The 18,767-nt window shown below is 40.3% G+C and overlaps 1 protein-coding gene across 9 annotated transcripts in view; it reads right to left on the bottom strand.

Moving 5' to 3' along the window:
- Window positions 1–18,767, bottom strand: part of FRMD4B (FERM domain containing 4B) — a 335,623-nt gene that overhangs the window by 23,787 nt on the left and 293,069 nt on the right. For all 9 annotated transcript variants that reach the window (XM_079933823.1, XM_079933827.1, XM_079933826.1 and 6 more), the window contains 3 exons: window positions 17,162–17,219; window positions 15,631–15,717; window positions 654–730 (listed from right to left, as the gene is read on the bottom strand). In XM_079933823.1, coding sequence (XP_079789949.1) covers window positions 654–730; window positions 15,631–15,717; window positions 17,162–17,219 — 222 coding nt within the window. The remainder of the gene's footprint in view (window positions 1–653; window positions 731–15,630; window positions 15,718–17,161; window positions 17,220–18,767) is intronic.

An 18,767-nucleotide genomic window follows, 5' to 3' on the forward strand; every position in this document is an offset into this window, starting at 1 on the left:
GGAGAAGGGCACCAATGTGCTTTGTAGGAATTTGCCTTATCTCTTTGGGTCATCTTTTTGTCACAGCTGTTTCCTCCATCCCTCAGACCTCCAAATATCCATAAACTTATCTGAAAAGCAACCGCTGAGGGCTGATAAGGAATTCCTCTGAAGAACTTGGAGAGCCTACATCCTGACTTCAACTCACGTAGATAATTTAGCAACTTTTTATTTAAGTGACCAAGAACACCAAACTTGAAAATGAGCAAAGGATCCGAATAGACATTTCTCTAAAGTAGATGTACAAGCGGCCAATGAGCCCGTGAAAAGATGCTCAGCGTGCAAATTCAAAGCAGTATGAGCTTATCACTGCACACCACCGGGATGGCTATTCTCACACACACACACACACACCTAAAAATAACAAGTGTTAGGGAGAATGCGGAGAAAATGAAACCACGCACATGGCTGGTGGGAATGTAAAAGGGTGTGTAGCCTCTTTGGAAAACAGTCTGGCAGTTCCTCAAAAGGTTAAAGGAAGAGTTACCATTTGATCAAGCGATTACAATCGTACATATAGACCCAAGAGAAATGAAAACACGCGCACGTGAATTTGAGAGCAGCATATCTGGACGGTCACCAGGCTCATACAGAAAACAGTCTGGGATCCTCACCTCCGTGGATCGTGAACTTCAACAGCAAACTTTTTCTCACGGAAGTATAAGTTCTCCAGCTGTTTCCATTGGAATAACTAAGAAATGAAGAGAACAGAAAAGCCACACAGCTTTGATTAAGGTTAACTTTTACTAAATCTAGAAATCAGCTTAATAATGACAAAATCAAGGATTAAGACTAGAATTAAGATTAAGAATTAAGCACTAAGATTAGGCACGAATATGTAATGCAGTCTTTTTACAAACCAACTATAACCTGAAATCTTTTTCTGATGGTAATCTTCACCTCCTCAATCTTTCCTGAACAATAAAACCAAGCAACTGTGGGGAACATGCATACTATTTTTCCTCTGACTCAACTAAATAAAAGGGTAAGGAAATCGTCGATTCCAGTAAGCCCATATGCCTTCTGTTCAAAGACATTGACTTCATATTTAAATGGAAAGAAATTCAAAGGGTTGTCTCAATAAGACCACAGATTAAATTCAAAAGAATGCGAAGTGAAAGTAAAATGGAACGCCAAGCAGGGGTGAGTCTCCGAGATACCAGTTTCCCGCCTACAAGAGTTCCTCTAAATGGGACAGAAACCGAGCATTTGGAATTGGAGGCAGGGTAGGGTGGGACTGAACACTGACACTGACCTCTTGGTTTCTGAGCTAGAGCCTCCAGCTTTTGTAAATAGAACCCATTTCTACTGCTGACACTCTAATGCTACACTGGGTGTTATCTGCCAGTTGGTTGGGAGAAAGAGAACTTACTTACTGGCAGTGGGCATCTGAAATCTAATAAATAACTTGTGAAAAGCAGCTCATTCACAGAACTGAGTGTGCCCTGCTGCACTTTCTGGGTTCATTCCCAACCCCTCACGTTAACCTGAGCCCCTGCTTGTCCTTTTAACTTTGACGTCATAGTTGAATTTCTTTTCTCCATCCCAGTCTTGATGATGAGAGAAATACTAGCACAGCGATTTCATTCCATTATTAGACTTCGGCTGGATTTTAAAATTATGTCCAGACAATCTTCAAAAAGCATTTTAATCATCAAGATAGTAACTTCTCTGCAATGCATGATCAGCAAAACCATTTCCTGGGGTCCGGGAACCAAGACTTTTCACCAACATGTAAACCTCACGAAGAGCAACAGCACGAGCTAAAGGTTCCTGTGCACATATAGCTGGAAGACAGACGTTTTCAAACTGGACCCCCAGTCCCAAACGGAGTAAAATAAACCAGCACCCACTAAGAACACAGCCCTTCATGGTCTGAACACGTAGTGTCTGTAACTACAACCATCACCCAGGTAGAAAGAAGGATTTGTGAGAGTTTAAAGCTACATACCGATTTTCTAAAATGTCCATAGGTTTGAGGCTTTCATTTCTTTTAATCCCAAGGTTCCAAAAGTGGGACAGAAATGGGAAGGAAAAGTCCGAGGTGCTCTCTCCCTCCCCGCCCCGTCCTGGAGGGGCAGCTCCGGTGAGTTCTGAATGGAGTTTCCTAAGACACTTAGGTGTAACTCAGTTTCACAAACCGAACCTCCCACGGCTGACACCCTACTGACATCAGTAACTCCACCGAGTGACATCACCCCAGTTCCACTCCTTCTTTGATCAGGAAGAGGACAGCCAAGTTCTCTCTAGCAGATTTTCCCAGGACAGAGACACATTTTTCAAATCCCGTACGGGGTAGATTCAGATGGTTGTTTCCTGGGAAGTAAGCTGCTTTGAATCCAGGCATAAACTTCACTAAAGGCTGGGTGAGGGAGACATTGCTCCCCCGCTTAACTCACCCTGGACACGAACAGGTTTGACAGGAAGAGCCACAATACAGCTCAGCTGTGTTTTCCTTTGCGTCCATTCCCACACACATAAAACCAGGGCCAGACTTGAAACCTGATCTCTGAAAGCCGCCACCTCTCCCTCTTATCACTTACAAACGTGAAATACTAGCGCTTTTGCCAGCAGACGGACAGCAGACGGTCCCCCTGCAAGCAAAAACCCTACTTAAAAGGTGAAGGGTTTCAGCTAATTTAAAGAGTGAAATAATTAGATGGCAACTGGTTTGCAAACGAAGTTATGGGAATGAGACTGCATTTTTAAGTCTGAAAGGCAAAGCCATTTCCCCACCTGAAATCCTAAGTTTTTGCAGGGAATTCCCTGGAGATCCAGTGGGTTAGAACTTGGTGCTTTCACTGCTATTGCCCAGGTTCGATCCCTGGAAAGCTTTTGCAAAATGTAATTTCATATATGTGCCTGTAAGAGTATAAAAGTGAAGAGGAATGGCACAAGCTTCCTTCGTGATAGCGGTTGGGGACGGTAGAATGTATGAGGCGTAAGTGGCACAGAAAACTTCAATGTTACCAGTCATGTTTGATTTACTTTATTAATAAAAACAAGTTGAGGGCTTCCCTGGTGGCGCAGTGGTTGAGAGTCCGCCTGCCGACGCAGGGGACGCGGGTTCGTGCCCCGGTCCGGGAAGATCCCACATGCCGCGGAGCGGCTGGGCCCGTGAGCCATGGCCGCTGAGCCTGCGCGTCCGGAGCCTGTGCTCCGCAACGGGAGAGGCCACAACAGTGAGAGGCCCGCGTACCGCGAAAAAGAAAAAAGATGAAGTAAATATAACAAAATATTAGTAATCGTCAATTTAAGTGGTTATGCAGGTGTAGTCACATTCTTGGTATTCCTGTACTTTTTTAATTTCTAAAAATTAAAATAATAGAAGTTTGTATAAAATGACCAAAGGTTGGTCTGTTTCACACAAGAGTGAGATTTCCACTCCCTAACCATTTGGGAGGCCTCTATTTTATGCAGGTATTACCTCTGTGATTCTTATCAATGTTTGAAGTTGCTAGGAAAACACTTCTAATTGCAGTTGCTCTTGATCTAGCTGGCAGCTGAAAATAAGCTAGTTTTTCTTTTGAAATTTCTGAAATCATTCTTCTATTGTGCTTTTAAATTATCTTGGAGTTCTCCATCTCAGAGGGCAGGATAAGGCTCTGAAAATGGCAATGGAGCCGAGGTTAAAGTGGATTCCATTGCTCATGCAACACGCCTAGGACAGCACCTGGCACATAGCAGGCAGCTGCCCGATCTTCATTCCTGTCCTTTTTGTCCTTAAGTGTTTTCCTTAAAGGGTAAATAAAAGGCCCCCCTCTGGTCAAAATCACTCAAGACTTTGGACCAATGGAAGGATAATAGGAAAATGCCAAAGAAATAGCCACCAGGCTGACCTGACTTGTTGGGGCCTCTGTATTACAGAAATGGCCTGATAGGGAATTCCCTGGCGGTCTAGTGGTTAGCATTCAGCGCTTTCACTGCCGTTGGCCCGGGGTTCAATCCCTGGTCGGGGAACTAAGATCCCTGCAAGCTAAGCCATGCAGCAGAGCCAAAAAAAGAAAAGAAAAGAAAAGAAAAGAAAAGAAAGAGAGAGAAATGGCCTGACATATAAGGAATACTCTAAATCACCTGAAAGATGAAGAATGGTCACAAGAAACCATTTAAGAAAAAAGAACAAAATTCAAAGGAAGGTAGAAGGGAGCAAAGCATGCTTCACATTCTCCACTGTTTGGAGAACACCGGTGCTCATACAGAGGAGGACTATTATAGGGTACGATGTCTTACAGGATAGAACAAGACTATTATATATATTATATTATATGAATGTGTATGTATAAACAAAATTTGTAATTTTCGTATTAAAACAGAAAAACAAAAATTTGCCCAAGACAAAATTCCCACTCTTGGAGATTTGGGGGTGGGGGGTAGGAGAAGAGGACTTTTATTTGCTTTGCAACACAGAGTTACGAGCATGAAACTGGACTGTTTTCTAAAGTGATCATTAAAAAGCATAATGACATTCATTAATTAGTATTTATTGTTGTTTATGCAGCACTCACTAGGAGGGATGAGTTTGAAATTGTGTTGTGTTTAGAATTCATGGTGTTAGTAATGAAAGGAAATACTCGCATGGCGACAATAGAACCATAAATTAGGTCTTAAGGACTTCTTTCTACTCTACTCTCATCTAGAATGATTAGCTGTGCCCTTTAGCATCAAAAGAAGGAAGTAGATAGCAAGAGATGAAATAATAGCATGGACTACTTTGAGATTACAAAATAAATAAACAAAGATAAAACAAAAAAGTCAACGAGGAGCAATGTGAACAACGATAGTAACAAAGAGATAATCAAAAAACTACAACAGGAAGAGAATGTTTCCTTAGGTCACAGATCACCTTGTCTTAAAAAAAGAAAGTGTCAAAAATTTAATAACTGACACGGAAAACCAAAGCTGCATCAAATCTTATATTAAAAGTGAACGTGTGTAAAATGCCATAGTCTTTATCCTTAGGTGTAAAGGAAGTTGACGGTTTTAGAATAATTTGCCACACGTTATTACACTTTATTTAATGAGATGCATGGGTTGAATATTTAAGCCATTTTGTGGAAAACTAAATAAACCTCAATATTTAGTTACTGATAGCCACCCACTATTACAGCCTTAAAGAACCGGAAGAAATCACCTCTTTCCCCTTCCTATGCTACAGTCACACTGGTTCCTAAACATCTGAGGCCATTGTCAAACTTTAGGAAAAAAGACTGTAAGGAAAAGCAGAGGGACTTTTAGGAAACCGGGAGTCACACACTTAAGTAGCTCTTGGAGTCCTTTACACATTCGTCTTCAATTAACAAATATTTCTTGTCCACCTTCTATGCGTGAGGTCCTGTTCTTGTTGGCAAATAACAGCCAGGTCCCCTTCCTTGTGATGCTTACCTGAACCGATTGGACCACATCAGATTGCTTGGTTTACATGCTGATTTCACCACATGCGCTTTATTTGGCAAGTTGCTTAACTTTCTTGAGTCTCAGTTTCCTCATCTGTAAAATGGGACCAACAATGCCTGCCTCAGAGGGCTGCTGGAAGGGTTTAGTGAGATTATGTTTATGAAGCACTTAGCACAGTGCCTGGCTCAGAGAATCAACATTTAGTAAGCGATAAAGTTAGCTGCATCTGTTAGGAAGGACCCTCAGTCCAATTCCCTTATTTTATCATCTCTTCTGAAGATGGAGGGGAGCCACTTAACAGCAGAAAGAGAACTAGAAACTGCTGTCTGGATCCCATATCTGTCTTTCCACGGATGAGAAATAGTCAAGTTATTCTGTTGACACTTCTGTGTCCCTCAGATTTCCAATTCTATGAGCTTCAGCCTCTGTAAAAACGGCTGTATCTCTGTTGATTTCATTGGTGGCTTCCTGATACACCCTCTAGGTAGGGAATCTGTTCACTGTTCCTGTATCACAGAGATCATAGAGGAGGGGCAAGGGAATGTGTCAAAGGCACGTCCACAGGGAGACGCAACGGCAGCAAGCTAGCAAGCTCCCTCCTGACTGGAGCACCCAGAAGAGACATGCCCTAGCATGTACAAAAATGCTGAGGAGTGTGACCCACTACCAGCAAGGGGGACCTTTGGGGTAGCGAAAGACAAGGAAAAGTCTTGGGCAGAAAGGATGCACTGTTTCTTTGAATCTTGATGGATTGAAAGTAGACAGCACCCAAATGTTTAACACTAGGCAATGATAGGAAAGACATCATCAGAGGCTTGGTTTTTTTTGTAATAGAACTTATAATACAGGTTAATCATTTAACTGCGAATTCACCCGGAAATGACTAAATTTGGAATAGTAGCAGCGTGGTGTATGACTGTATATCAAATAATGACTCACATGGGGTGATTCCCCTGCTGTAACGTGATGCAAAACAAGATCACTGTATTATTGATTTATTCTTTTTTCATTTAAAAAAAGTTACACTTGATGAGTGTACTGTTTGTACCCACAAGCCAGCTAGCAGATCTGTTTGGCCTCCTGGAGTACCAGAAAATGAGAATTTTGCAGGATGATGAGCTTTGAGAAAGCCAAATTGACCTACCTTCTATCCAGCTATCCATTTCGACCAAATATTTATGTGACTGAGAATGAGTCTTCCCAACAACCTTATGGGGAGGTACTACATTTAGCCCCATTTCACAGAAGAGAAAACTGAGGCTCAGAGAGGTTTAATTGGCCAAGGTCCCAAAGTTAAATAGGGGCAGATCTGGGATTCACACCCAAGCACAACCATGGCTCCAAATTCCCCAGTTACCAGAGCACACTATCCTGCCTTTCTTACTTGGGAGGAGTATTCTACAGAGATTTGTTATGTTAACCAAAAAAGAAAGAAAAAGAGAGTAATTCCCAGTTCAACCTCATAGGAAGAAAACGGCAGCAATTATGGCAGCCATTTGCAGAAAAGAACTCAGTCTCTCATATTTTACTGAGACTAGTGGTTCTCCAGCAATGATGATTTCTCTTCACTTCCCACCCTCACCCACAACTCCCAGAACATCTGGCCATGTCTGGAGACATTTCTCGTTTATCACACTGGAGGGGAGGCTGCTACTAGCATCTTGTGGTTAGAGGCCAGGGACGCTGCTGAATATCAGACCATGCTCAGGACAAAATGATCTGGCCCAAAACATAAATAGCGCAGAGAATGAGAACACCTGACTCAGACGATAATTTCTGGTGACATAACTATGCTTTGGTGGGTGAAGTGTGTTGATGAAGAAGATAAAATTTTTGCTATAAAATAATGAATTTTGGATTTCTCTTTATCTCAACTAGGTATGTCTTTAGGAACAAATAGATGTCTGGATTGTTTTCTTTTCTTTTTTTTTTTTTTTGCGGTACGCGGGCCTCTCACTGCTGCGGCCTCTCCCGCTGCGGAGCACAGGCTCCGGACGCACAGGCTCAGCGGCCACGGCTCACGGGCCCAGCCGCTCCGGGATCCTCCCGGACCAGGGCACGAACCCGTGTCCCCTGCATCGGCAGGCGGACTCTCAACCACTGCGCCACCAGGGAAACCCTGGATTGTTTTCTAAATGCAAATGTTCCCTCCCAGGAGGACTTTGAACAACTGATCAGACTACAAGAGGCCATGCTCTCAATGCCCGGGAACACACCAAATGGTACACACTCAGGTAGAGAAAATTACTTTTTCAGATGTGATGTGATAACCCTTCACACACAAAACATCAGGTCTTAAACACAAGGAGTGAAACATTCTGAGTATTTTTGGAAACGTTTATTTAGACAAAGAAGTCCTGGATATCAGAAAATGCATGATATAAAAATCTGACCATCTAAGAGGATGCCACCTCATATAAATTCCCTCTGTGGCCAAATCTCTAACCTCTGAGAGCTGATCTAATGACTTCTGTTAGTACTTGCAATAGAGCGCTCACTGCACGTATCTGGTATAACCAGGGCTGACCTGTCGCTCAGAGACACCTGCATGGCTCTTCTGGATGTTTACAGCTGGCATCCCTCCTCACAGGTTGGTACCTAGTCTGCTTATTAAATATTTTCAATAAAAATCTCTAATTTTTGAACATGATTTTGTCTTTCCAGATGGGTTGTCAGGTCCTTGACGACTGGGACTGGGCTTTTTCCTTAAACGAGATAAAGAATATAAAGTAGGGGACTTCCCCAGTGGTCCAGTGGTTAACCACCTTCCAATGCAGGGGACTCGGGTTCGATCCCTGGTCGGGGAACTAAGATCCCACATGCCGCGGGGCAACTAAGCCCACGGGCCACAACTACTGCGCTGGCGCGCCTCAGCTAGAGCCCGTGTGCCGCAAACTACAGAGCCCACGTGCTCTGGAGCCTGGGCGCCACAACTAGAGAAGAGAAAATCTGCACGCCACAACTACAGAGAAGCCCATGTGCCCCAACGAAAGATCCCGCACGCCTCAACGAAGACCCTGCATGCGGCAACTAAGATCCAACGCAGCCAAAGATAAGTTAAATAAATAATTAATAAATCTTAAAAAATATATATCAAGTACGATAGGGCCCTTCCAGACAGAATGGGCTCATTATTTTTTTTTTTTGGAAAAATATCAGAGTACATTGCACTTTGTTAGAGGTTTGCTCCTGAAGGATGAATGAATTAAAACCAAACCCATCTTTGGTTATAAGTACAGAATGAAGAAAACTTTACTGTTTATGCCCCGTGATAGAAAAAATTTTCACCATGCTTTATGTACTAAGTGGCTTTCTCTGCATTTGGACTGGTCCATCCTATTAGAGAGCTACCTTTCATTTTTCTGTATGTACCAGCAAGTCAGCCATTTGGTAAATGCCTAGAGACACAGAGTAGCAGATGAGATAATGAAATCGAATGGCTTTGCCTGTCCAGCAGCCCTTTCCTCTTTTTCAACCATCACCTTCAGTTTCTACAGGGGACACAGTCACTCTTTAAGCTCTAGCTGTAGGGGTCTCTCAGTTTCTATAACGCGCCCACCTCCCTCCCATCAGCATACACTGTTCTCTGACATGAACGTGCCAACCCATTCTTTGTTTTAAGCCTGGCTCCTTCTCACACTTCAGGTCTCAGCTTAAATGTCACCTTTCTCAGAGAGGCCTGAAACATCCCTACCCATCCCATTTTTGTCCCTCCGTCTCATTTGTTTCCATCAGAGACTATTCAAATGTATACTTATGTCTTCATTCTCTGCTCACTTATTTACCATCCCCCTGGAAGACTTCCAAGGAAACAAACACAGAGTGACAGGAACTACTTATCACCCTCAGGATCTATTTTTCCTTCTAACAAAACACCTTGAGTGATGGCTTTGTCCATGAACACCCACCTAGAGTATACACTGCCCAGCCTCCTTTGCAGTTAGACTTGATTTTTTTAAAAAAATATTTTATTTATTTATTTATTTGGCTGTGTCGGGTCTTAGTTGCGGCACGCGGGATCTTTCGTTTTGGCACGTGGGATCTTTTGTTGCGGCGAACGGGCTCTCTAGTTGTGGCGTGTGGGCTTAGTTGCCCTGAAGCATGTGGGATCTTAGTTCCCCGACGAGGAATTGAACCCGCGTCCCCTGCATTGGAAGGCAGATTCTTAACCACTGGACCACCACAGGAGTCCCTAAATTTGGTGATTTTATGAATAAGGCTGCTTGCCTTGGCTTCTTTCCATCCGCCTACCGGTCGTGAGATGGAAATGGAGGCTTACCAATGCCCATCCAATTCTCTGAGAGTACCCTGTTTCAGAAGAGCTGCTTCAAATTCCAATAGTGATTAACTATAGGAGGAAAAGACAAATGTCTATGCTGCCCAGTAAACTTTCTATAAATTAGAGTATGGTGTGAGGGAAAAATAATTAACCATAAGTTTGTTTTCTATATCTATGGAAAAGAGGCAGGGGGAGGGGTAAATTAGGAGTTTGGGATTAACATATACACACTACTATATATAAAATAGATAACCAACAAGAACCTACTGGATAGCACAGAGAACTGTACTCAATATTTTGAAAAGAATCTGAAAAGATTCTGAAAAATATATATATATACACATGTGTGTAACTGAATCACTTTGCTGTAAACATGAAAATAACACAACATCGTAAATCAACTATACTTCAAAAAAAATAAATTTAAAACAAGAAAAGAAAAATATATAGTCAGTGAAAGAATTCACTAACTCATTGGGTGTACATCATGACCTGTGAGGTAGGTAGATAGAATTCTTTGATTTTGATAGTTGAGAAAATAAAGACCCAGAAGGTTGAGTGACAGCTCCAGGTCAGCCAACCAGTAAGTGGAGTGCCAGACTGGTTCTTATTTCAAATCCACGCTATAGGGTTGGAGTTCTCCTCCCACTGACTCTGTAGAAGGTTTTAACGATCAAATTGATTCCTGGCGTGGCGGGAGCTTAATTATATACTTTACAAAGTATAGACCGGATGGACTGGTCTCCGGGTGACATTCTGTAATTGTTTTTCTCCCTGCACATCATACTTCATTTTGTATTGATGTAGAAAGTATAATACAACTGGATGGCACACATCCTCTTGTCTCTCCTATAGTTAACCTCACCTAGAATTTAAGCAGCTTTAGAAGCAGCATCCTAATGGAGGTCCATGGTGATGGGGTAGTGTTGGAGGAAGCCAGGTGGGTTTAGAAATGATCAAGATGGCCGTGCTTAGAGAAATAAGCAAGCCACTGAGTTTAAAGGAAACAGGAAGACTTTTGGGCTGGTTACTTAATTCTGCTCTAGGCAATTGGGAATTCCAATTAATTTAAAAAACTCAGTTAACTGATGGCTAAAGACCTTTTCCCCACCCTGAAATGCCCTGGGGTAATGACATGTATCACAAGACTTTATTAGTCTTATAATGCCAAAGATACTAATCTTGAAAATCATTTTATCCTACTATGGTCTACCTGTAACACCTTGACTAGCATGTCACTTTTTTTCCTCCCACCTCTGACAGGTTCTGGTTTTCCCCAGGGAAATAACTTGCTAGAGGGGTACAAATCAGTCATGACATATATTAATACTTTACTCAGCCACAGACCCATTGTCTACTTCTTTGTGAAGAACAGACATTTTTCCTTGAAATACCGAATGAACAATAAAAACCTAGAAGGCACGTGTTTGAATTTTTCTTTTTTAAATAAAGCTTCATCGTTTTTAAGTTTGAACATCCTACGATTTGAAGTTGAGTTCTGGGATGTTTCACCTTCCCTGAGAGTTTGCAATGACACATTTCATGCACAAAGGAAGGATTTAAAAGAAAAACTGCTTATGACCTGATTTTTTAATACCATAATTTTTGTGGATTGTAACTCAGAAGTTAAAAAAATTTCTCTTAATTTGCATCATACCTTAGGGCATTGTGGTTAATGAATTGGGAGGGGCAGAATGCTTACCAGTCTCTGAAAATAGTAACTGTGAGTGTAGACTCTTATGTGGGACACTAGGGCTCTGGGTTTGTAGCAATGTTGGGTCCTTCCTTAACCAGTGATCCAAGAATATTTCTCATACCCTTCTTTATCGTCTCTCTCCCTCACTACAAATGAGTAATTACCAGTTATGGAGTTATGACTGTGCATCCGGCACGACACTAAATATAATCGCATTAATTCTTACAACCACCCTAGTAGTTGGTGGTATTACCATTGTACAGAGGAGGAAACTAAAGTTAAAGAGAGGTTAAGCAACATGTCCAAGGTCACACAGCAAATGACATCAGAGACAGTCTTTGGATTGCTTCCCAAACCCTTGCCCTGTTGCATCATACTACGTGGATTGCAAACAAATCGAAGCCCCTGACTGGCAAAAGCTTTATAGACAGGACACATGAAGAGCCTGTGCTGGGTGTTTTGGGAGGTAACACAAACACAGTCCCCAATATTCAGACCCTATAACTGAGAGACATTATGTGGAAAGGACAGAGGCCTCAGCCTGGGGACCTCGGACCAACCCTTTTTCAAAACGGACTTTCGCCATCTTATCATGGATAATTCTTCCTCCTCCTGGCCTGTTTTTAAGCCATGTAATTATAATGCAGCAGGCACGTGATTCAAGAGGCTGAGCATCTACGCAACCTCCCATTCCAGCCTTTGTTTCATTCCAGTTTGGCAATAGGACCTTCATTCCTGCCCGGCCATTGGTAACTTGCTGGAACATAGGTCCATGCAGACAGCTGAAGCGTAAGCCTCCTTCTACATGTCAGTGCTCACGTCCCTTTAAGTTAGGCATTCCCTTATTTGTGCAACTAAGCCAAGACAGGGACGTTAGAACGTCCTCCTGCCAATGAAACTCTTAAGTTGTCTAGACAGGAAAAAATAAAGATACGGAAGCAAAACCCATTGTCAGGTTTAACAGAAGAAGCAAGGAGAAAGCAAGCAGTGGTACAAAGTGGACACCTACTAAAATAACCAAGAAAGAGAAAGCAAGACAGTGATGACGCCAGATGGCCTGTTTATGGTCCTTTTCCACCTGAATGACATGTCTTGAAAATGAAATAGGAAAACTCTTGCACACTGAAAAAAGGAAGTGGCTTCTGATCATTGTCTATAGACTCTGAAATGAACAAGCAAACCTGATTATGATCAGTGTCAAACAATATTTACCAATTTCTATGAAACTGTGAATGTAAAGAAAGGCCTGTGAGTCATGAGCAACTGAGAGGAAATTAACAGCAATATTTACTGTGTAGATTCTGATTCACCATTATTTTGGAAGAAAGCCTGGTTGTTTTTAGTAGATGCATTTGGAGTCTGTGAGAATCTCAATTTTCTCAAGCCACAACAGCTAAGAAATTACTTGTGAGTCGATTTAAGTTATATTTTACATGCAAGATTGAGAAAAACCAAAGAAATGTTATTTCTTAAAGTAAAATTCAGGGAAGAAATAAATTGCCAAAAAAAAAATGTTAACATGGATGAGGTCTACCTTAAGAAAACATGATCTTACAAAATAGATAATAGGGGCTAGTTATTTGCCTTAGCTGAAATTTATTATCCTCCAACCCACTCTTCCCACAATGGAAACAACCCAAACGTCCATCAAGAGAGGACTGGTTAAATAAATTATGTATTTCAGCACCATGGAATCCTAGTCAGCTTTAAAAAGAGTAAAAAGACATCTGTTTTAGAAGTGATTTGGAGAAATATGACATAGTATGGAATAGTAAGATTTCTTTCTCTCTGTAAAAACTTAGTATACATGCTGACAAAGTCTAAATGAAGCAGTATCAACAGCCACTATGGAAAACAGTATGGAGGTTCCTCAGAAAACTAAAAATACAATTATCATATGATCCAGCAATCCCACTCCTGGGCGTATATCCAGACAAAACTACACAGCAAAGTGATACACGCACCTCCAGGTTCACAGCACCACTATTCACAACAGCCAGACATGGAAACAACCTAAATGTCCATGACAGACGAATGGATAAAGAAGATGTGATACATACATACAATGGAATGCTACTCAGCCATAAAGAAGAATGAAATAATGCCATTTGTAGCAACATGGATGCAACTAGAGATTATCATACTAAGTGAAGTAAGTCAGAAAGACAAATACCATATGATATCACTTATATGTGGCATCTAAAATATGACACAAACGAACCTATCTACAAAAAAGAAACAGACTCACAGACATAGAGAACAGACTTGTGGTTGCCAACGGCGGGGGACGGGGGGAGGGATGGAGTGGGAGTTTGGAGTTAGTAGATGCAAACTATTATATATAGAACGGATAGACGACAAGATCTTACTGTATAGCATGGGGAACTATATTCAATATCCTGTGATAAACCGTAACGGACAAGGATATGAAAAAGAATTCATGTATACGTATAACTGAATCACTTTGCTGTACAGGAGAAATAACACAATATTGTAAATCAGCTCTACTTCAATTAAAAAAAAATAAAACAAAATAAAATTCATAAACAAACAAACCAACCAGTATCATTCTCTTGACAGTGATTATCACAGGGGAGGGATGGGGGCTGCTGAAGAACTTCCTGCCCCAATTGATGTTTCTGTAGTGTGTGCTTTTTGTTGTTGTTGTTGGTTTCTTTTCCAATGACTATTTAAAACTTTTGGTAAAAGCACTAAAATATATGACTGTAAAGAAAAACTGTAGGCCCATATCATTTCTAACATTATTAGAAATTTGGTCTTAGAAACAAGTTTTCAAATATAACCAAAATTACTCGTATTCCTCCTGGAAATCAAGTATTCCTTACTTCAACTGATCTGGGTCACTGGGCCAAAATTATACAGATCAAGTTCTAATTGTATGATTACACAAATGCTTACTTACCATGCCTCACACAGACGGATCTTTTGTTAAAAATAATGCCTTCCTATTTTTACTGATAATTCTCAATAAGAAGCCACAGTGCCCAGCTAGTCTGATCCAGGAGAGCTGGATGGGCATTCAACGGGGGCTGTGGTTTGTCCTGGGCAACACCCTTTCATGTTTTCTGTGCCAGTTTCACAACCATAAAATGGGAAGAAAAGGGTAACTTATTCTCTAAACTCGAAGGAAGATTGTAAGTACTGATTGAAGCTAAAAGGACACTTAGAAGATGAAAAGCTTGTGGTATTACGACCAGGGCCTGACTTTATGAAAAATATGGCTGTTTTTCTAGTACAAATTAAAGCAAGAGACAGATGGAAGTGATAAGAGCTATTTAAGGCGGTGATGTCGGGGTGTGATAGAGCAGGCAGCCTAACCACGGTCTGTTATTATAGGTCATTGTTTCACAGCTGTGATTCCCAGGGCTGGCAGCAGAGGACACGGAGCGCGGCAAAACCTAACAGCACGGGTAAGCCTTTATGTCATTATAATACTGAGTAGGCCAGAGCAGCAGGATGGATATCTACACGAACTCATCACTTCTTATATAGGCAAAAAAGTATTGTACACTTGTGCTTGGTCAAGAGGAACAACTTCATAATCAAATTGCCAAGAATGTAACTTATTAGCTCTGGAAAATCCAAACCTGATAGTGTGACCCTTTAATAAACAGCATGTAACTTACTTTCCTCTACAAAAAAGTAGACATGTTAAATGTGGAAAATTGTGAAACAAAGATAAGCAAAACTAGCAGCAGTAGTAGAAAGAAGGTTACTTATAACTGTATCACTGAGAGGTAACTAGCACCAAAAATTCTGACTTAACGTCTTTACAATTCACCCATTTGTTTATCCATCCAATGTACATACGTATATGTGTGCATATGTGTGTGGATGCATGTACACATTTTTATATATGTAAAATTCATTAAACAAATGACATCATCATGTTCATACTAACTTAAATAGAAACCTAATTGTATGCACTTGTAAACTACGTTGTGATCAACATCCTTATAGTTAAATCTTTGTGTGTAATTTTACTTCCTTAGGATAAATGATCAGACGTGGAACTGCTGTATAAATGGGGCACGAATGAATTATAAAAAGTATTTCACATTTAACTTGAGTCTTCTCTAAACCTAGGACTTCACTAATCAAAAGTTCTTTACCCAAGACTGCTTGTTGCCCCATAAAATGATGTTTCTAGCTCTAGAACAGCTCAATGTTCTCATAAGTGTCTGAAATGATTCACACTTACTTTCCGAGGTTTCACCTTATCTTGCAAATCATACTGGCCAATTCCTTTATAGCTGATTCCAAGCCACCAAGGAAGTCCTTGTTTATCCTGGAAGATGGAAAATCATGAGAACCAAGACCTAATTGTTAAGGCTTACAGAGATGAAGTAACATCTACCAATTTCATCCTTTAACAAGTATCAACAAGTTAAAATAACTTTGTCTTGGAAAGCAAAACACTATTTAAAATCCTAACTTGTTATTAAAACGCTTTCTTAGAGCTTCTTCAAATAAGATCTATAAGTCAAAGCACACCAATACTATTAACACCATCAAAAAGAAAGTAGCATTATTGTTAGGATTAAACAGTTGGAGAGAAGAAATAAAATGTAAGTAATTCAACCAGGAATTAATCCAGAGTACAAAGCCAGTTAACCACTGGAAAAAAAAAAAAAAAAGAAGAAGAGAAAGAAAAAACGCTCTTTGTTCTCTTGATTAGTAACCAGCTATAAAGGTCAGAGAAGTTTCCAAAGAATTACAACGATGAGAAAAGTGGTTCCAAATCCTAATGTTTATAATATACTTAACAAATGAATATGGGAATACTAAAAAATTCTTTGGGTGAATTATATGATTCAAAGATGAGATGCTTGAATAATGACTTCGAGGTACATATGGGGAGGGGAGGAATACATTTTTTATCATAAATTTATCTTTTAGGTCTTGCCAAAGAAAGGGATATATACTGCCATAGGGAAAGAAAAACTTGGGCTTAAACATATACCCATATGCAAACAAATTAAGAATCAGTAGAAATTAAAGTGGAATTGGCACGTATTTTTAGTACAAGGTGTCCTCATTATACAGGTATTATCCAATTCCCCACCATTTTGAATTGCAAACACTGTCAGAACTTGAAAAGTCACTCAAGATTGATCAAGTATAAAATTATTCCTCTTTCAAACAAGACTCTCTTCTTAACAATATGCTTTATCCTCTATCATCTCAAAATATTTCTTAATCTCTCCCTGTGTATAAACAACTGAAAGTACTACACAAATATAAAACATACCAATTGAAAATGGGTACTGCAAATCTTGTAAAAACTTGAGGATTTTGTGAAGCTGCTGAAATGATACTGGATGATTCTTCAATGATTCTCATACAAAGGCACTATCAAATGAACATCTAGTAGCATTAGAAAGGTGCACAATTGGAAAAGAGAAAAATCAGCAAAAGTAGCTAAAAGATTAGGTGTGCCAAAAGAGAATGACCTGAATACTTCAGGGCTAACAGAGGCTTCGGGAACACATCTGAACACAGCTAGTACTTCGCAAAAATAATGTGCTTTATGCTTTGCTAAAAATGACAAGATACAATCAGGCTTTTATTTTTTTAAGAAAATCAATCCTATTCTAAATGCTGAAATTTCTAGAGATAATTTACATATATACGCATATTGATTTATGTGATTTTAGAAAGCTGGTGCTGTTCACTAACTCTCATAAAATAACACAGGCATGATGAAAGGTTTGTCACATAAAAGTATTTACCTTTACTGCATAATAATGGACTCCATAGGTCGGTAGAGCTTCTACTATTTTCATATACCTATGGAAAATGAATATATATTATAACCTCTTATTAAATTAGTTGGAGGGTCCTTTTGGGAAAAGTGATCTAAAGAAACACAATTTGTATCTACTTTCCTCATTATAACTTTGTCTTTGACTAAAGTAGAAATAGAATAAACCACTCCAGGGAGTAATATATTTTACTTTATCCAAATGTTGGGAGGTTGTTAACAAAAATCCAATTTCAAAAAGCTATAGGAAATGTTATTTTCTGCATATTAAAATTTCTATGGCTTAGAAACATTTTGTACTTTATTATAAACCCAAACTTCAAGTATTTTTAAACTAGCACCTAATGATGCAAGTCATGAGAATCAACTTTTGGGTCATGCTCATAATAAGTAAAAAAATAAAGCTTATCTTCTGCTTGCTGTAAATTAAGCAAACATGCTATAATAAAAACACAGTGGTTTTTATCACTGATGGTGGTACACTTTTAGAAATTTATACTTAACTTTTAAGTCAAACCTCTTAGAAATATATGCTTTAAAACAGTGAATTTTATTATATGCAAACCTGATTTTTAAAAATATGCACCCCCCCCAAAAAATTAAAGTGATGATATACCTCTTGTTATTTTTAATTCAACAAGTATTTATTGTATAACTTTAAGACTTTATGGAATGGACTAAATTGTGTAAGATTTCCTCTCTGCCCACACAGAATTGAGGTTCCTGTATGATACAAGTGGACTCTTTAATAACATTTTGGAGATCAATGGCTCTGGACCTTGTTATCAATAATGTGATAACTTTTTAAAGTAAAAGGTCTACATGTTAGTGAATATAAAAAGTTAGGGGGACTTCCCTGGTGGTGCAGTGGTTAAGAATCTGTCTGCCAATGCAGGGGACAAGGGTTTGACCCCTGGTCCAGGAAGATCCCACATGCCACGGAGCAATTAAGCTCGTTGCTACAACTACTGAGCCTGTGCTCTAGGGCCCGTGAGCCACAACTACTGAAGCCCGTGCGCCTAGAGCCCGTGCTCCACAACAAGAGAAGCCACTTCAATGAGAAGCCCGCACACTGCAACAAAGAGTAGCCCCCGCTCGCCGCAACTAGAGAAAGCCCGCATGCAGCAATGAAGACCCAACGAAGCCAAAAGTAAATAAATAAAATAAATAAATTTATTTTTATTTTATTTTATTTTTTTGCGGTACGCGGGCCTCTCACTGTTGTAGCCTCTCCCGTTGCGGAGCACAGGCTCCGGATGCGCAGGCTCAGCGGCCATGGCTCACGGGCCCAGCCGCTCCGCGGCATGTGGGATCTTCCCGGACCGGGGCACGAACCCGTGTCCCCTGCATCAGCAGGCGGACTCTCAACCACTGCGCCACCAGGGAAGCCCAATAAATTTATTTTTTTTAAAAAAAGGTAGATGTGCCAAGGCCAGGCAGCAATTACACTGCACAGCCAGGATTCCAACAAAGTGAGTCGGATTCCACAGTCTAGAGCCTTAACTACCAAGTTAGACAATTTCTTATTTGCAGCCACAATGATAATGATCAAAGGAAGTAAGAGGATGCTGCAT

Source organism: Stenella coeruleoalba (assembly GCF_951394435.1).
Source record: "Stenella coeruleoalba genome assembly, chromosome: 10".
NCBI classification, from domain to species: Eukaryota; Metazoa; Chordata; class Mammalia; order Artiodactyla; family Delphinidae; genus Stenella; species Stenella coeruleoalba.